Consider the following 20,437-nt stretch of genomic DNA (forward strand, 5'->3'; position numbering starts at 1 on the left):
CTTAAGTGTGTTTTTGTGGTCGCAGGGAACGTTCTTTCATTTCCATGTTTAGCACTCCCTTTAGGACCTCTTGTAAGGTAGGTCTAGTGGCAACAAATTTCCTTACCATTTGCTTCTCTGACAAGGATTTCACTTCTCCTTTGCTTATGAAGCTTAGTTTCGTGGGATATGACATTTTTGGTTGGAATTTCTTTTCTTTAAGGATGTTGAAAATAGGCCTCCAATCTCTGTAGACTTGTAAGGTTTCTGCTAAAAGGACTGCTGTTAGCCTGAAGGGGTTCACTTTGCAAGTGATCTGCCCCTTCTCTCTAACTGCCTTTAAGATTTTTTCTTTCATGCTGACTTTGGGGAATCTAATGATTATGTGTCTTGGGGATGATGAACTTGGGGATGATCAACTCCTTCATACAGTAGTTCTCCGAATTTCTTGAATTTGCATCTTGACCTCTCTAGCAAGATTTCCAAATTGTCATGGACTATATCCTCAAATATGTTTTCCAAGTGGCTTGCTCTCCTCTTTCAGGAAAGTCAATCTGGTTAAGAACCTTTGCTGTTTGAGATCTTTACAGAATCCCATATTTCTCAAATGTTTTGTTCATTTTTAAACTTCTTTTTTCTTTATTTTTCATTGCTTCAAGTGAGCAATCTTCCAGTTCTGAGATTCTTTCCTCAGCTTGGTCTAATGCCTCCAATTATATTTTGAAATTCTTGTAATGAATTTTTCATATCCCTAAGTTCAGTTTGGTTCTTTCTTAAAATGGTTAGGTTGTCCTTCAACTCTTGGATTGTTTTACTGTTTTCCTTGGATGTGGTTTTGACCTTCTCTTGTACCTCGATGAGCTTCCTTGCCATCCAGATTCTGAATTAAACACGTGACATTTCAGCAATTTCAGCGTGTTTAAGAACCTTTCCTGGAGAGCCAGTGTGATTGTTTGGAGGTAAGAAGACACTCTGGCTTTTAGAGTTGCAGAGTCTTTACACTGTCTGTTTCTGATCTGTGAAGGCTGATATTCCTTTTTCCTTTGAAGTTGTTCTTTGGACTGGGCTTTGTTTTTGTGTTCTTTATTGCTCTCAAGGATTTGGCTGTGGTGCAAGTTGGGTAAAGTTGAAAGGCTTTGTTTCTGAATGTGTTCAGCAGGCCAACTCTCATTTCGACACTCCTGGGCAGCACACTTTAACCCTGGGTGGCTGGGACTGGGCCCATGGCTTTGTGCTCTGATCACTCAAGGGCAAGCCCCAGCTGGGCTGGAGAGGCCAAGGTGCTCCCAGACTGCAGGCAACAGCACTACACTAGAGGTTGCAGGGTAGCCATGGGTGGGAAACACTCCAATGTGGCAGTGGTGGAGTCATTAGTAACCATGCTCTGGTGGGAGGCAGTCAGCAAAAGTGTTCCAGTGGGGGAAGGATGGGCAACCCAGGTGGGAAGTTCTCTGGTAGGGGCACCAGGGGTGCCATGAGTGAACACATTCTGGCAGGAGGCTGCCAGCAAAAGTGCTCCAGTGGGGTAGCAGGGACCTCATGAGAGAGCACAATGGCAGTGGCTGCTGGCAACAGCAGCCCAGCAAAGTCTACAGTATTTTTATTAGCCTGATTAACATATATTGGAATTTAACTTCATTAACAACTTTCATTACAACTTTTACTACATGCTCACACTGTATTTAAACATTAGACAAAAATAAGACTATTTACATGTGCTGAAGCCTATAAAGTTTGGTGTCTCACTTATAAGCACATGACTTAAGTTTTGGAAATCAAACAAGGAAGTATATACTAATAAATATCTGTGTGTTCCTCCATAAAAGGATCATCCTCCAACATAGTGAATGTCATCTTGAAAAACAAGAAACTATGTCACTTCAAAATGAAAACAATAATACTCTAGTGAGAACGCTATTGGGGGGCGGAGCAAGATGGCCGAATAGGAACAGCTCCAGTCTCCAACTCCCAGCGCGAGCGACACAGAAGACTGGTGATTTCTGCATTTTCAACTGAGGTACTGGGTTCATCTCACTAGGGAGTGCCAGACAATCGGTGCTGGTCAGCTGCTGCAGCCCAACCAGCGAGAGCTGAAGCAGGGCGAGGCATCACCTCGCCTGGGAAGCGCAAGGGGAAAGGGAATCCCTTTTCCTAGCCAGGGGAACTGAGACACACAACACCTGGAAAATTGGGTAACTCCCACCCCAATACTGCGCTTTAAGCAAACAGGCACACCAGGAGATTATATCCCACACCTGACCGGGAGGGTCCCACACCCACGGAGCCTCCCTCATTGCTAGCACAGCAGTCTGCGATCTCGCTGCAAGTCAGCAGCGAGGCTGAGAGAGGGGCGCTCGCCATTGCTGAGGCTTAAGTAGGTAAACAAGGCCTCTGAGAAGCTCGAACTGGGTGGAGCTCACAGCAGCTCAAGGAAACCTGCCTGTCTCTGTAGACTCCACCTCTGGGGACAGGGCATAGTAAACAACCACAAAAGCAGCAGAAACCTCTGCAGACGCAAACGACTCTGTCTGACAGCTTTGAAGAGAGCAGTGGATCTCCCAACATGGAGGCCGAGATCTGAGAACGGACAGACTGCCTGCTCAAGTGGGTCCCTGACCCCTGAGTAGCCTAACTGGGAGACATCTCCCACTAGGGGCAGTCTGACACCCCACACCTCATAGGGTGGAGTACACCCCTGAGAGGAAGCCTCCAAAGCAAGAATCAGACAGAGACACTCGCTGTTCAGCAATATTCTATCTTCTGCAGCCTCTGCTGCTGACACCCAGGCAAACAGGGTCTGGAGTGGACCTCAAGCAATCTCCAACAGACCTACAGCTGAGGGTCCTGACTGTTAGAAGGAAAACTATCAAACAGGAAGGACACCTACACCAAAACCCCATCAGTACGTCACCATCATCATCAAAGACCGGAGGCAGATAAAACCACAAAGATGGGGAAAAAGCAGGGCAGAAAAGCTGGAAATTCAAAAAATAAGAGTGCATCTCCCCCGGCAAAGGAGCGCAGCTCATCGCCAGCAACGGATCAAAGCTTGACGGAGAATGAGTTTGACGAGATGAGAGAAGAAGGCTTCAGTCCATCAAACTTCTCAGACCTAAAAGAGGAATTATGTACCCAGCACAAAGAAACTAAAAATCTTGAAAAAAAAAGTGGAAGAATTGGTGGCTAGAGTAATTAATGCAGAGAAGGTCATAAACGAAATGAAAGAGATGAAAACCATTACACGAGAAATACGTGACAAATGCACAAGCTTCAGTAACCGACTCGATCAACTGGAAGAAAGAGTATCAGCGATTGAGGATCAAATGAACGAAATGAAGCGAGAAGAGAAACCAAAAGAAAAAAGAAGAAAGAGAAATGAACAAAGCCTGCAAGAAGTATGGGATTATGTAAAAAGACCAAATCTACGTCTGATTGGGGTGCCTGAAAGTGAGGGAGAAAATGGAACCAAGTTGGAAAACACTCTTCAGGATATCATCCAGGAGAACTTCCCCAACCTAGTAGGGCAGGCCAACATTCAAATCCAGGAAATACAGAGAACGCCACAAAGATACTCCTCGAGAAGAGCAACTCCAAGAGACATAATTGCCAGATTCACCACAGTTGAAATGAAGGAAAAAATCTTAAGGGCAGGCAGAGAGAAAGGTCGGGTTACCCACAAAGGGAAGTCCATCAGACTAACAGCAGATCTCTCTGCAGAAACTCTACAAGCCAGAAGAGAGTGGGGGCCAATATTCAACATTCTTAAAGAAAAGAATTTTCAACCCAGAATTTCATATCCAGCCAAACTAAGTTTCATAAGTGAAGGAGAAATAAAATCCTTTACAGATAAGCAAATGCTTAGAGATTTTGTCACCACTAGGCCTGCCTTACAAGAGACCCTGAAGGAAGCACTCAACATGGAAAGGAACAACCGGTACCAGCCATTGCAAAAACACGCCAAAATGTAAAGACCATTTAGGTTAGGAAGAAACTGCATCAACTAACGAGCAAAATAACCAGTTAATATCATAATGACAGGATCAAGTTCATACATAACAATATTAACCTTAAATGTAAATGGACTAAATGCTCCAATTAAAAGACACAGACTGGCAAACTGGATCAAGAGTCAAGACCCATCAGTCTGCTGTATTCAGGAGACCCATCTCACACGCAGAGACATACATAGGCTCAAAATAAAGGGATGGAGGAAGATTTACCAAGCAAATGGAGAACAAAAAAAAGCAGGGGTTGCAATACTAGTCTCTGATAAAACAGACTTTAAACCATCAAAGATCAAAAGAGACAAAGAAGGCCATTACATAATGGTAAAAGGATCAATTCAACAGGAAGAGCTACCTATCTTAATATATATGCACCCAATACAGGAGCACCCAGATCCATAAAGCAAGTCCTTAGAGACTTACAAAGAGACTTAGACTCCCATACAATAATAATGGGAGACTTCAACACTCCACTGTCAACATTAGACAGATCAACGAGACAGAAAGTTAACAAGGATATCCAGGAATTGAACTCATCTCTGCAGCAAGTAGACCTAATAGACATCTATAGAACTCTCCACCCCAAATCAACAGAATATACATTCTTCTCAGAACCACATTGCACTTATTCCAAAATTGACCACATAATTGGAAGTAAAGCACTCCTCTGCAAATGTACAAGAACAGAAATGGTAACAAACTGTCTCTCAGACCACAGTGAAATCAAACTAGAACTCAGGACTAAGAAACTCAATCACAACCGCTCAACTACATGGAACCTGAACAACCTGCTCCTGAATGACTACTGGGTACATAATGAAATGAAAGCAGAAATAAAGATGTTCTTTGAAACCAATGAGAACAAAGATACAACATACCAGAATCTCTGGGACACATTTAAAGCAGTGTGTAGAGGGAAATTTATAGCACTAAATGCCCACAAGAGAAAGCTGGAAAGATCTAAAATTGACACTCTAACATCACAATTAAAAGAACTAGAGAAGCAAGAGCAAACACATTCAAAAGCTAGCAGAAGGCAAGAAATAACTAAGATCAGAGCAGAACTGAAGGAGATAGAGATACAAAAAACCCTCCAAAAAATCAATGAATCCAGGAGTTGGTTTTTTGAAAAGATCAACAAAATTGACAGACCGCTAGCAAGACTAATAAAGAAGAAAAGAGAGAAGAATCAAATAGACGCAATAAAAAATGATAAAGGTGATATCACCATCGACCCCATAGAAATACAAACTACCATCAGAGAATACTATAAACACCTCTACGCAAATAAACTAGAAAATCTAGAAGAAATGGATAATTTCCTGGACACTTACACTCTTCCAAGACTAAACCAGGAAGAAGTTGAATCCCTGAATGGACCAATAGCAGGCTCTGAAATTGAGGCAATAATTAATAGCCTACTAACGAAAAAAAGTCCAGGACCAGATGGATTCACAGCTGAATTCTACCAAAGGTACAAGGAGGAGCTGGTACCATTCCTTCTGAAACTATTCCAATCAATAGAAAAAGAGGGAATCTTCCCTAACTCATTTTATGAGGCCAACATCATCCTGATACCAAAGCCTGGCAGAGACACAACAAAAAAAGAGAATTTTAGACCAATATCCCTGATGAACATCGATGCAAAAATCCTCAATAAAATACCGGCAAACTGGATTCAGCAGCACATCAAAAAGCTTATCCACCATGATCAACTGGGCTTCATCCCTGGGATGCAAGGCTGGTTCAACATACGCAAATCAATAAACATAATCCAGCATATAAACAGCACCAAAGACAAGAACCACATGATTATCTCAATAGATGCAGAAAAGGCTTTTGACAAAATTCAACAGCCCTTCATGCTAAAAACACTCAATAAATTCGGTATTGATGGAACGTACCTCAAAATCATAAGAGCTATTTATGACAAACCCACAGCCAATATCATACTGAATGGGCAAAAACTGGAAAAATTCCCTTTGAAAACTGGCACAAGACAGGGATGCCCTCTCTCACCACTCCTATTCAACATAGTGTTGGAAGTTCTGGCTAGGGCAATCAGGCAAGAGAAAGAAATCAAGGGTATTCAGTTAGGAAAAGAAGAAGTCAAATTGTCCCTGTCTGCAGATGACATGATTGTATATTTAGAAAATCCCATTGTCTCAGCCCAAAATCTCCTTAAGCTGATAAGCAACTTCAGCAAAGTCTCAGGATACAAAATTAATGTGCAAAAATCATAAGCATTCGTATACACCAGTAACAGACAAACAGAGAGCCAAATCATGAATGAACTTCCATTTACAATTGCTTCAAAGAGAATTAAATACCTAGGAATCCAACTGACAAGGGATGTAAAGGACCTCTTCAAGGAGAACTACAATCCACTGCTCAGTGAAATAAAAGAGGACACAAACAAATGGAAGAACATACCATGCTCATGGATAGGAAGAATCAATATCGTGAAAATGGCCATACTGCCCAAGGTTATTTATAGATTCAATGCCATCCCCATCAAGCTACCAATGAGTTTCTTCACAGAATTGGAAAAAACTGCTTTAAAGTTCATATGGAACCAAAAAAGAGCCCGCATCTCCAAGACAATCCTAAGTCAAAAGACAAAGCTGGAGGCATCACGCTACCTGACTTCAAACTATACTACAAGGCTACAGTAACCAAAACAGCATGGTACTGGTACCAAAACAGAGATATAGACCAATGGAACAGAACAGAGTCCTCAGAAATAATACCACACATCTACAGCCATCTGATCTTTGACAAACCTGACAAAAACAAGAAATGGGGAAAGGATTCCCTATTTAATAAATGGTGCTGGGAAAATTGGCTAGCCATAAGTAGAAAGCTGAAACTGGATCCTTTCCTTACTCCTTATACGAAAATTAATTCAAGATGGATTAGAGACTTAAATGTTAGACCTAATACCATAAAAACTCTAGAGGAAAACCTAGGTAGTACCATTCAGGACATAGGCATGGGCAAAGACTTCACGTCTAAAACACCAAAAGCAACGGCAGCAAAAGCCAAAATTGACAAATGCGATCTCATTAAACTAAAGAGCTTCTGCACAGCAAAAGAAACTACCATCAGAGTGAACAGGCAACCTACAGAATGGGAGAAAATTTTTGCAATCTACTCATCTGACAAAGGGCTAATATCCAGAACCTACAAAGAACTCAAACAAATTTACAAGAAAAAAACAAACAACCCCATCACAAAGTGGGCAAAGGATATGAACAGACATTTCTCAAAAGAAGACATTCATACAACCAACACACACATGAAAAAATGCTCATCATCACTGGCCATCAGAGAAATGCAAATCAAAACCACAATGAGATACCATCTCACACCAGTTAGAATGGCGATCATTAAAAAGTCAGGAAACAACAGGTTCTGGAGAGGATGTGGAGAAATAGGAACACTTTTACACTATTGGTGGGATTGTAAACTAGTTCAACCATTATGGAAAACAGTATGGCGATTCCTCAAGGATCTAGAACTAGATGTACCATATGACCCAGCCATCCCATTACTGGGGATATATCCAAAGGATTATAAATCATGCTGCTATAAAGACACATGCACACGTATGTTTATTGCGGCACTATTCACAATAACAAAGACTTGGAATCAACCCATATGTCCATCAGTGACAGACTGGATTAAGAAAATGTGGCACATATACACCATGGAATACTATGCAGCCATAAAAAAGGATGAGTTTGTGTCCTTTGTAGGGACATGGATGCAGCTGGAAACCATCATTCTTAGCAAACTATCACAAGAACAGAAAACCAAACACCGCATGTTCTCACTCATAGGTGGGAACTGAACAATGATATCACTTGGACTCGAGAAGGGGAACATCACACACCGGGGCCTATCATGGGGAGGTGGGAGGGAGGAGGGATTGCATTGGGAGTTATACCTGATGTAAATGACGAGTTGGTGGGTGCTGACGAGTTGATGGGTGCAGCATAGCAACATGGCACAAGTATACATATGTAACAAACCTGCACGTTATGCACATGTACCCTAGAACTTAAAGTATAATAATAATAAAAAATAAATTAAAAAAAATAATAATACTCTAGTAACAGGCCCCAGTCATAAAGAAATGTATAATTTGCCAGAAAAATAATTCAAAATAATAATCTTAGGAAAATTCAGTGAAATATATAAGAATATAGATAGACAATTCAATGAGAACAGGAAAACAATTCATAAATTGAATGAAAAATTGAATAAAGACATCATAGAGAAGAACCAAACAGAAATCCTAGAGCTGAAGAATTTAATGAAGGAAATTTAAAAATGCAACTGAAACCTTCAGCAACAAACTAGACCAAGCAGAAGAAAATTTCTGAACCTGAAGACCAGGTGTTTGAAATAACACAGGCAGACAAAAAAGAAAAGAAAAAGAAAAAAGAATGAAGAAAACTCACAGGATTTAGGGAACACCATTAAGTGACAAATATTCAGATTATGGTTGTTGCAGAAAGAGAAGAGAGGAGAAAAGCAAGGAAAATATGTTTAATGAAATAATAGCTGAACATTTCCCATGTCTTGGAAGACAAATGAACATACAGGTCTAAAAAGCTAAACAAACCCAAAGAGATTAAACTTAAACATGTCCTCTCTGGGGCACATTATAGTCAAATTGACAAAGTCAAAGAGAAAGAAAGAATTTTAAAAGCATCAAGAATGTCAAGTCACATATAAGGGAATTTCCATTAGATAAGCAGATTTCTCAGCAGAAAGTTTATAGGCCAGGAGATAATGGAATGATATATACAAAATATTGAAAGAAATAAACTATCAGCCAAGAATATTACTCCCAGTAGAGAAATTCTTCTGAAATGAAGAATAAATAGAATCTTTTACAGACAAGCAAAAACTGAGGGAATTCTGCGGAGGAAAAGTTAAATATTAAATTTGAACTCAATTGAACATGGACACCAAGGGACAATGGTCACCAAGTCCCAGAAGAGGTTGTGTGAGCTGCTTGAGGTGTTCATCCAGTATTGTTTCAGAGCCTACAAATTAGTTATTGAAAAACAATAGACAATCACAAAAAAAAGTGGACCTTTTTGTGTTCCTTGAGCCCAGTCATGAAAAGCTCTCCTGACTGGACCTCATGCCAAAAAACTTGTTACAATAAGAGCTACAGTCCCAGACTGCACCAAAGCTACATGAGACCTCTCCTTGTCTGTGCACAGATGAGTAGCCAACTCTAGAGCCCAGGCTGTTGCTTCCCACTCTGGTGGTAAATCCTCCATTGTATGGTGAGTACGGTATCCAACTCTGGAGCCCAGGTTGTTGCTTCCCAGTCTGGTGGTAAATCCTCCATAGTCTGGTGAGTGTAAATATCTTTTCCTTCTCCTTTTCCCATTGCAATTTGCTTATTATATCAATCTGCTTATTATATCATTTGCTTATTATATCATTTGCAAATTATTATATAATTTGTTTATTACATCTACATTGCCATTTACATGGGGTAAAGGTTGTTTACCCTTAAAGGTATTGTGTGTGTGTCTTTTGTTCTCCCCTCACACATTTCCCAAACAGAATAAATTCTTCGTCTCTAAAATGGACTTACAAGAAATGCTCAGGAGAGTCTTAAAAGTAGAAGTGAAAAGATTATAACCACCATTGTGCAGACATGCGAAACTATAAAACTCACTAGTAGAGCTGATACACAAAGGAGAGAGGCAAATGAATCAAACCTTATCACTACAGAAAACCACCTAACTGCAAAAATAGCAGTAAGAGGGGAAGAAACAAAGGATATTAAAAAACAACCAGAAAACAATCTAAAATTACAGGAGTAAGTCCTCATCTATCAAGAATAACCTTGCAAGTAAATGGATTACATTTCTCATTTAAAAGATATGGACTGGTTGAGTGATTAAAAAACCAGACTCAACTATATGCTGCCTACAGGAAACCTACCACACCTGTAAAGATATGCATAGACTGAAAGTGAAGGGATAAAAAAGATATTCCATGCAAACGAAAACCAAAATCAAGCAGAAGTCTCTATGGTTATATCAACAAAACAGATTTAAAGTGAAAACCTATAATAATAGACAATGGAGGACATTATATAATAATAAAGGAATCAGCTCAGCAAGAGAATATTACAATTATAAATATATATGCACCCAGCACTGGACTATCCAGATATTAAATCTTTTAATATCCAGATATTAAAAAGCAAATATTGTCAGATCTAAAGTAAGAGATAGATCCTAATATAATAATACTTTGGGACTTCAACATTCCACTCTCAGCATCAAATAGATAATCTTGATAGAAAACCAACAAAGAAACATCAGATTTGAACTGAACAATAGGCTAAATGGACCTCACAAACATTTACAAAACATTTTGCCCAACAGCTGCAGAACACACATTGTTTTCACCAGCACATGGAACATTCTCCATGATTGATCATATTTTAGAACACAAATCTCAACACATTTCAGAAATTAAAATCATATCAAGTGTCTTACCTGAGCACAAGGGAATGGAGCTAGACATCAATAACAAGAGAAACAGTTAAAGCTATGCAAATACATGAAAATTAAACAGTTCCTGAACAACAAATGGGTGAAGAAACTAAGAATGAAATTTTAAAATTATTTCACCAAATGAAAATTGAAACATAATATATCAAAACCTATAAGACACAGCAAAAGCAATACTAACAGGCAAATTTATAGCAATAAGTGCCTACTTAAAAACAAACAACAAAAAACTAGGGAGACAAGATGGCCAAATAGAAACAGCTCCAGTCTGCAGCTCCCAGTGAGACCAACGCAGGAAGTGAGTGATTTCTGCACTTCCAACTGAGGTACCTGGTTCATCTCACTGGGACTGGTTAGACAGTGGATGCAGCCCACAGAGGGCAAGCCAAAGCAGGGTGAGGCGTTGTCTCACCCAGGAAGTGCAAGGGGTCAAAGAACCCACTCCCCTAGCCAAGGGAAGCCATGAGAGACTGTGCCATGAAGGACAAGGCTATCCAGCCCAGATACTACATTTTTCCCACGGTCTTGGCAACGCACAGACCAGGAAATTCTCTCAGATGCCTACACCACAAGGGCTGTGGGTTTCAAACACAAAACCGGATGGCTGGTACAGCAAACACCAAGGTAGCTGCAGGAGTTTTTTTCATACTTCAGTGGCACCTGGAACACCAGCGAGACAGAACCATTCACTCCCCTAGAAAGGTGGATGAAGCCAAGGAGCCAAGTGGTCTTGCTCAACAGATCCTACCCCCAAGGAGCCCAGCAAGCTAAGATCCACCGGCTTGAAATTCTCACTACCAGCACGACAGTCTGAAGTCGATCTGGGATGCTCAAGCTTGGTGGGGGAAGGGGTATCTGCCATTACTGAGGCTTGAGTAGGCAATTTTCCCCTCACAGTGTAAACAAAGCCCCTGGGAAGTTTGGACTGGGCAGAGCCCACCACAGCACCTGAAAGCCACTGTAGCTAGACTGCCTCTCTAGATTCCTCCTCTCTGGGTATGGCATCTCTGAAAGAAAGGCAGCAACCCCAGTCAGGGGCTTATAGATAAAACTCCCATCTCCCTGGCACAGAGCATCTGGGGGACGGGGTGGCTGTGGGCAAGCTTCAGCAGACTTAAATGTTCCTGCCCGCCAGGTTTGAAGAGAGCAATGGATATTCCAGCATAGTGCTCAAGCTCTGCTAAGGGACAGACTGCCTCCTCAAGTGGGTCCCTGATCCCCGTGCCTCCTGACTGGGATACATTTCCCAGCAGGGGTTGAAAGACACCTCATACAGGAGAGCTCCAGCTGGTATCTGGTGGGTGCCCCCTGAGACAAAGCTTCCAGAGGAAGAAGGAGGAAGCAATCTTTGCTGTTCTGCAGCCTCCATTGGTGACACCCAGGCAAACAGGGTCTGGAGTGGACCCCCAGCAAACTCCAGCAGACCTACAGATGAGGGGCCTGACTGGTAGAAGAAAAACTAACAAACAGAAAGCAATAGCATCAACATCAACAACAAAAAAAATGATTATGCAGAAACTCCATCTGAAGGTCACCAACAGCAAAGACCAAAGGTAGATAAATCCACGAAGATGAGGAAAAGCCAGTGCACCAAAGCTGAAAACTCCAAAAACCAGAATGCCTCTCCTCCAAAGGATCACAACTCCACACCAGCAATGGAACAAAACTGGATGAAGAATGAGTTTGACGAACTGACAGAAGTAGGCTTCAGAAAGTGGGTAATAACAAACTCCTCCAAGCTAAAGGAGCATGTTCTAACCCAATGCAAGGAAGGTCAGAACCTTGATAAAAGGTTAGAAGAACTGCTAACGAGAATAACCAGTTTACAGAAGAACATAAATGACCTGATGGAGCTGAAAAACTCAGCACAACAACTTTGTGAAGCATACACAAGCATCAATAGCCAAAGCAATCAAGTGGAAAAAGGATATCAGAGATTGAAGATCAACTTAATGAAATAAAGCGTGAAGACAAGCCTAGAGAAAAAACAATGAAAAGGAATGAACAAAGCCTCAAAGAAATATGAGACTATGTGAAAAGACCAAAGCTACGTTTGACTGGTGTACCTGAAAGTGATGGGGAGAACGGAACCCAGTGGGAAAACACTCTTCAGGATATTATCTAGGAGAACTTCCCCAACCTAGCAAGACAGGCCAATATTCAAATTCAGGAAATACAGAGAATACCACAAAGATACCAACTGCAAGACATATAATCATCAGATTCACTAAGGCTGAAATGAAAGAAAAAATGTAAAGGTCAGGCAGAGAGAAAGGTCAAGTTACCTACAAAGGGAAGTCCATCAGACTAACAGCAGATCTCACTGCAGAAACTCTACATGACAGGATAGACTGGGGGCCAATATTCAACATTCTTAAAGAAAAGAATTTTCAACCAAGAATTTCATATCCAGCCAAATTAAGCTTCACAAGTGAAGGAGAAATAATATCCTTTAAAGACAAGCAAATGCTGAGGGATTTTGTCACCACCAGGCCAGCCTTACAAGAGCTCCTGAAAGAACCACTAAATATGGAAAGGAAAAACTGGTACCAGCCACCGCAAAAACATGCCAAATTGTAAAGACCATCGATACTATGAAGAAACTGCATCAACTAATGGGCAAAATAACCAGCTAGCATCATAATGACAGGATCAAATTCACATGTAACAATGTTAACCTTAAATGTACACAGGCTAAATGCCCCAATTAAAAGACACAGACTGGCAAATTGGATAAAGAGTCAAGATCCATCAAGTGCTGTATTCAGGAGACACATCTCATGTGGAAAGACACACATAGGCTCAAAATAAAGAGATGCAGGAAGATTTACCAAGCAAATGGAAAGCCAAAAAAAAAAAAAAAAAAAAAAAAAAAAAAAAAAAAAGCAGAGGTTGCATTCCTAGCATCTGATAAAACAGATCTTAAACCAACAAAGATTAAAAAAAGACAAAGAAGGGTATTACATAATGGTAAAGGGATCAATGCAACAAGAAGGGCTAACTATCCTAAATATACATGCACCTAATACAGGAGCACCCAGATTCATAAAGCAAGTTCTTAGAGACCTACAAAGAGGCTTAGACTCACACACAATAATAGTGGGAGACTTTAACATCCCACTGTCAATATTAGATAGATCAATGAGACAGAAAATTAACAAGGATATTAAGGACTTGAACTCAGCTCTGGACCAAGCAAACCTAATAGACATCTACACAACACTCCACCCCAAATCAACAAAATACACATTCTTCTCACCACCATATAGTACTTGCTTCTGAATGACTACTGGGTAAATGACAAAGTTAAGGCAGAAATGATTAAGTTCTTTGAAACCAGTAAGAACAAAGACAGAGAACAAACACATAACGTACCAGAATCACTGAGACACAGCTAAAGCAGTGTTTAGAGGGAAACTTATAGCAATCAATGCCCACAGGAGAAAGCAGGAAATATCTAAAATCGACACCCTAACATCAAAATTAAAAGAACTAGAGAAGCAAGAGCAAATAAATTCAAAAGTTAGCAGAAGACAAGAAATAACTAAGATCAGAGCAAAACTGAAGGAGATAGAGACAAAAAGATCTTCAAAAAATCAATGAATTCAGGAGTTGGTTTTTTCTCAAAAGATTAACAAAATGGATAGACCACTAGCCAGACTAATAAAGAAGAAAAGAGAGAAGAATTTAGTAGACACAATAAAAAATGATAAAGGGGAGACAACTACTGATCCCACAGAAATACAAACTACCATCAGAGAATACTGTAAATACCTCTATAAAAATAAAATAGAAAATCTAGAGGAAATGGACAAATTCCTGGACACATACAACCTCCCAAGACTAAACCAGGAGGAAGATGAATCCCTGAATAGACCAATAACAAGTTCTGAAATGGAGGCAGTAATTAATAGCCTACCAACCAAAAAAAGTCCAGGACCAGATGGATTCACAGCTGAATTCTACCAGAGGTACCATTCCATCTGAAACTATTCCAAACAACAGAAAAGGAGGGACTCCTCCCTAACTCATTTTCTGAGGCCAGTATCATCCTAATACCAAAGCCTGGCAGAGAAACCGCAAAAAAATAAAATTTCAGGCCAACATCCCTGATCAACATGGATGCAAAAATCCTCAACAAAATATTGGCAAACCAAATCCAGCAGCACATCAAAAAGCTTATCCACCACGATTAAGTCAGGTTCATCCCTAGGATGCAAGGCTGGTTCAGCATACACAAATCAATACACATAGTCCATCACGTAAACAGAACCAATGACAAAATCCACGTGATTATCTCAATAGATGCAGAAAAGGCCTTCAATAAAATTCAACACCCTTCAAGCTAAAAAGTCTCAATAAACTAGGTATTGATGGAACATACCCACAGCCAATAGTATACGAACAGGCAAAAGCTGGAAGCATTTCCTTTGAAAACTGGCACAAGACAAGGTTGCCTTCTCTCACCACTCCTATTCAACATAATATTGGAAATTCTGGCCAGGGCAATCAGGCAAGAGAAAGAAAGAAAGGGTATTCAAACAGGAAGAGAGGAAGTCAAAGTATCTCTCTTTGCAGATGATATGATCGTATATTAAGAAAACCCCATCGTCTCAGCCCAAAAACTCCTTACGCTGATAAGAAACTTCAGCAAAGCCTCAGGATACAAAATCAATGTGCAAAAATCACAAGCATTCCTATACACCAATAATAGACAAACAGAGAGCCTAATCATGAGCAAATTCCCATTCACAATTGCTTCAAAGAAAATAAAATACAACTTACAAGAGATGTGAAGGACCTCTTCAAGGAGAACTACAAACAACTGTTCAAGGAAATAAGAGAGGACACGAACAAATGGAAAAACATTCCATGCTCATGGATGGGAAGAATCAATATTGTGAAAATGGTCATATTTCTCAAAGTAATGTACAGATTCAATGCTATTCCCATCAAGCTACCATTGACTTTCTTCACATAATTAGAAAAAACTACTTTAAATTTAATATGGAACCAAACAAGAGCCTTTATAGCCAAGACAATCCTAAGCAAAAAGAACAAAGCTGGAGGCATCATGCTACCTGACTTCAATATATTACAAGGCTACAGTAACCAAAACAGCATGGTACTGGTACCAAAACAAGAGATATAGACCAATGGAACAGAACAGAGGCCTCAGAAATAACACCACACATCTACAACCATCTGATCTTTGAAAAACCTGACAAAACAAGCAATGGGCAAAGGATTCCCTATTTAATTAAAAGTGTTGGGAAAATTGGCTAGCCATATGCAGAAAACTGAAACTGGACCCCTTCTTTATACCTTATACAAAAATTAACTCAAGACAGATTAAAGACTTAAATGTAAGACCTAAAACCATAAAAACCCTAGAAGAAAACCTAGGCAATACCATTCAGAATAGAGGCATGGGCAAAGACTTCATGACTAAAACACCAAAAGCAATTGCAACAAAAGCCAAAATTGACAAATGGGATCTAATTAAACTAAAGAGCTTCTGTAGAGCAAAAGAAACTATCATCAGAGTGAACAGACAACCTACAGAATGGGAGAAAACTTTTGCAATCTATCCATCTGACAAAGGGCTAATATCCAGAATCTACGAAGAACTTAAACAAATATACAAGAAAAAAATAACCCCATTAAAAGGTGGACAAAGGATATGAACAGACACTTTTCAAAAGAAGACATTCATGCAGCAAACAAACATATGAAAAAAAAAGCTCATCATCACTGGTCATTAAAGAAATGCAAATAAAAACAAGATACCATCTCATGCCAGTTAGAATGGCAATCATTAAAAAGTCAGGAAACAACAGATGCTGTGGAGAAATAGGAATGCTTCTACACTGTTGGTGGGGGTGTAAGTTAGTTTGACCATTGTGGAAGACAGTGATTCCTCAAGGATCTAGAACTAGAAATACCATTTGACCCAACAATCTCATTACTATGTATATACCCAAAGGATTATAAATCATTCTATTCTAGACACATGCACACGTATGTTTACTGCAGCACTACTCACAATAGCAAAGACTTGGAAGCAATCCAAATGCCCATCAATGTTAGCCTGGATAAAGGAAAATATGGCACATATACACCATGGAAAACTACACAACCATAAAAAAGAATGAGTTCACGTCCTTTGCAGGGATGCCGATGAAGCTGGAAACCATCATTCTCAGTAAACTAACACAGGAACAGAAAAACAAACACTGCATGTTCTCACCATAAGTTGGAGTTGAACAATGAGAACATATAGGCACAGGGAGGGGAACATCATACACTGGGGCTGTCGGGGAGTAGGGGGTAAGGGGAGGGATAGCTTTAGGAGAAATAACTAATGTAGATGATAGGTTGATGGGTGCAGCAAACCACCATGGCACACGTATACCTATGTAACAAATCTGCACATTCTGCACATGTATCCCAGAACTTAAAGTATCAAAATAAAAAAAAAAGAAAGAAAGAAAGAAAAGAAATGTATATCCTCAGACTGTGCCTACCGAAACAGAAATCTCTTGTTTTATGAAGCCTTCGAGGTGATTCTCTTGGCCACTCTAAGTTTGAGAATCATCTTCCTTTTCATTTAAATATATTAAATTTCATAAGTTGTATATAGATATACACATATATGCATTCATATATATAAAAATATATATTTCTTTGCATTTTACATCATACCTGGAAAAATTATGGTATATAGTAAATACACAGTACCAGTTAGTTGTTAATTAAACACCTTTGTTCCTTACCTTCCCATTTCAGATACTTTTTCCAGGGATGCAATTTGGATCAATTGCTATAGCCAGTAAATTGCAACTTTGATAAATATGATATAATTAAAGAATTACCTTTAGAAAAGTACTTTTCATCTCTGAAATTGCCTTATCCCTGATGTCCTCAAGTTGTTTCAATGCCTGGGTAGCTTGCTGTAACTGCTCTTCACAAAATTCATCTAGAGAATATGTTCGAGAACTATCCAGCTAATTAGATGATAGTATATGTTCAGTGTTAGAAAGTCAAAATTCATATTTAAAAAAGATAAAACATTTGGTCTTTTCATGTCATAAGGAAGACCCCATATTTTACATTTTGTTCTGTATATCCCATATGATTTACACGTTTCTCAAATTTAAACACTTGTTAAATCTAACTAAATCTTGATTAAAATACAGAAAAATATATTATTGTTTTAAATAATAACTAAGATTAAACCGAAGCAGAAAATTCAAGAGTTGATGTGTTTTTGAAACATTTATGCATGCAGAAAATCCACCAATCCCAGAAACTACTTTTCCTTTTGAAGCCACAATTATCTGTAACAATTTAAAACACAAAGATAAAATACAGCATTATCAGGGGAACCAGTCCCCAATATTTCAACGTAGGTTCTTTTCTATTTTCCCTAAGTGTTGGTCAGTCTGAGAAATAAAGAGAAAGAGTACAAATAGAGAAATTTTATAGCTGGGCCTCTGCGGGTGACATCACATATTGGCAGGTTCCATGATGCCCCCTGAGCTGCAAAACCAGCAAGTTTTTATTAGGGATTTCAAAAGGGGAAGGAGTGTATGAATAGGAAGTTGGTCACAGACATCACATGCTTCAAAAGGCAATAAAATATCACAAGACAAATGGCAGAGCAAGATCACAAGGCCAGGGCGAAATTAGAATTACTGATGAGGTTCCATGTCCCGCTGGACATGCATTCTCATTGATAAACATCTTAACAGGAAACAGGGTTTGAAAGCAGACAACCGGTCTGACTAGAATTCGCCAGGCTGGAATTTCCTAATCCTAGCAAGCCTGAGGGCGCTGCAGGAGACCAGGGCATATTTCATCCCTTATCTTCAACTGCATAAGACAGACACTCCCAGAGCGGCCATTTTAGAGACCTCCCCCTAGAAATGCATTCCCTTCCCAGGATTATTCCTTGCTGGGAAAAGAATTCAGTAATATTTATCCTATTTGCTTTCTGCAAGAAGAGAAATATGACCCTATTCTGCCAGGCCCCACAGGCAGTCGGACCTTATGGTTATCTCCCTTGTTCCCTGAAAACTGCTGTTATCTTGTGCTTTTTCAAGGTGACCAGATTTCATATTGTTCAAACACACATGTTTTAACAAACAATTTGTGCAGATAATGCAATCACCACAGGGTCCTGAGGCGACATACATCCTCAGCTTACGCAGATGATAGGATTAAGAGATTAAAGTAAAGACAGGCATAGGAAATTATAAGAGTATTGATTGGGGAAGTGATAAATGCCCATGAAAGCTTCACAATTTATGTTCAGAGACTGCAGTAAAGACAGGCATAAGAAATTATAAAAGTATTAATTTGGGGAACTAATAAATGTCCATGAAATCTTCACAATTCATGTTTTTCTGCCGTGGCTTCAACTGGTCCCTTCATTCGGGGTCCCTGACTTCCCACAACACAGCAAAAAGAGGGTAAAATTACATGATTCAAACAAAGTTAATTTTATTCACAATTCAGTCAGACTCTATATGGAGGAAATCTCCATCAACTATGCTATGAATTAATCTCTGGTAATACAAAAACATAATGTTCCATCCATGCATGTATATTCCATCATTCTTCCTTCTTTCAGTATTATTTTTCCACTACTGTGTTAATTCTCTGAACAAAATATATTTTCATTAGTAAATATGCAGATATCTTTATTTTTTATCATATAGTTATACTATAAAAATTAATAAATGTATCTTCCCACAACAAAAAAGATTGAAAAGTACTGCTCTTGCTTAAAATTTTGGATTTCCTCTTTAAGTTTCCATTCTCCTGGTTCCATATCTGACTACCAGGTCTGAATTTGTCAAAACCTCCCTGCCATTCTGGTCTTACTGACAACATCCTAATTAAAGTCTTTATTGCTTATACCTGCATTTATCCAGTACCATAATAACTGATCTCTACACCCAAGTATCTCTCCACTTCCAATTTTTCCCAAAGACCAGTATTACAATAATTTCCTAAAATACTATGTTCAAAAACTTTGAATAGTTGTTCTTTAAGAGTAGTTCTCAAAATTTATCCTGCATAAGAGTTAACTGAGGAACCTATTTAAAATGTAGATTACCAGTACCACTCACTGCCCTCTCTTGCAAAAGGAATGGGACACAAATATTTACATTTTTATTAAGCACCCAAATACAGCACAATAAAACAAATTTCACTCGAATGTGAAACATAATCCAAAGTCTCAACTCTACACGATTCTGTCAACTTGGATAAGTGACAATCTCTCTAGAACTAAGTTTTGTTCAAATAGGTGAATTTTATTCAAAATTCATTCAGAATCTAGCCAGGAGAAATCTCCATCAACTAAGCTAAGAATTCATCTCTGGTAATACAAAAACATAATGTTCCATCCATTTGAAAGTAAAGATTTGAACAAACAACATATGTTCTTTACCTTCCAGTTCAAGAAATTCCGCCCTCTTTAAAGGTATGCTTTCATCCCAGCAGAGTACACATATGACCACCATTAATGGCATTAACTTCTGAACAATCCCATTCCTCACATTCATAACCTTGCTTCATACTCCTTACATCCTCATTGTCAGTCTTCATTGGTGTCTGCATCCCTGGGCTATGCATAGCCTTCCGATTCTAATGCACAACTGGCCACCTTTGACTCCTGACCCCAGCTTGGTTCTCCAGGATATGAATCTCTGCTCTTCCTCCATCGAAACCTGGCTTTTCCACATACAGTATCAGAAATTCCCATTCTTGTAAATTGCCCTCATAACAATCACCACTAGGAGTTCCCCTGCCCTATGGGCAGGTTGAAATCCTACTTTTCCCTTACTGTGTTATTCTTGGCCTGACATTCATGAGCCAATCTAATTTTCA

General features: G+C 39.3%; 1 protein-coding gene across 14 annotated transcripts in view; it reads right to left on the reverse strand.

Annotated features, from left to right (window-relative positions):
- The window catches only part of DNAH14 (dynein axonemal heavy chain 14), a 506,458-nt gene that overhangs the window by 417,360 nt on the left and 68,661 nt on the right, over nt 1-20,437 (reverse strand). For all 14 annotated transcript variants that reach the window (XM_050760224.1, XM_050760215.1, XM_050760305.1 and 11 more), the window contains exon 10: nt 17,413-17,544. In XM_050760224.1, coding sequence (XP_050616181.1) covers nt 17,413-17,544 — 132 coding nt within the window. The remainder of the gene's footprint in view (nt 1-17,412; nt 17,545-20,437) is intronic.

This window comes from Macaca thibetana, chromosome 1 (assembly GCF_024542745.1).
Source record: "Macaca thibetana thibetana isolate TM-01 chromosome 1, ASM2454274v1, whole genome shotgun sequence".
Taxonomy (NCBI): domain Eukaryota; kingdom Metazoa; phylum Chordata; class Mammalia; order Primates; family Cercopithecidae; genus Macaca; species Macaca thibetana.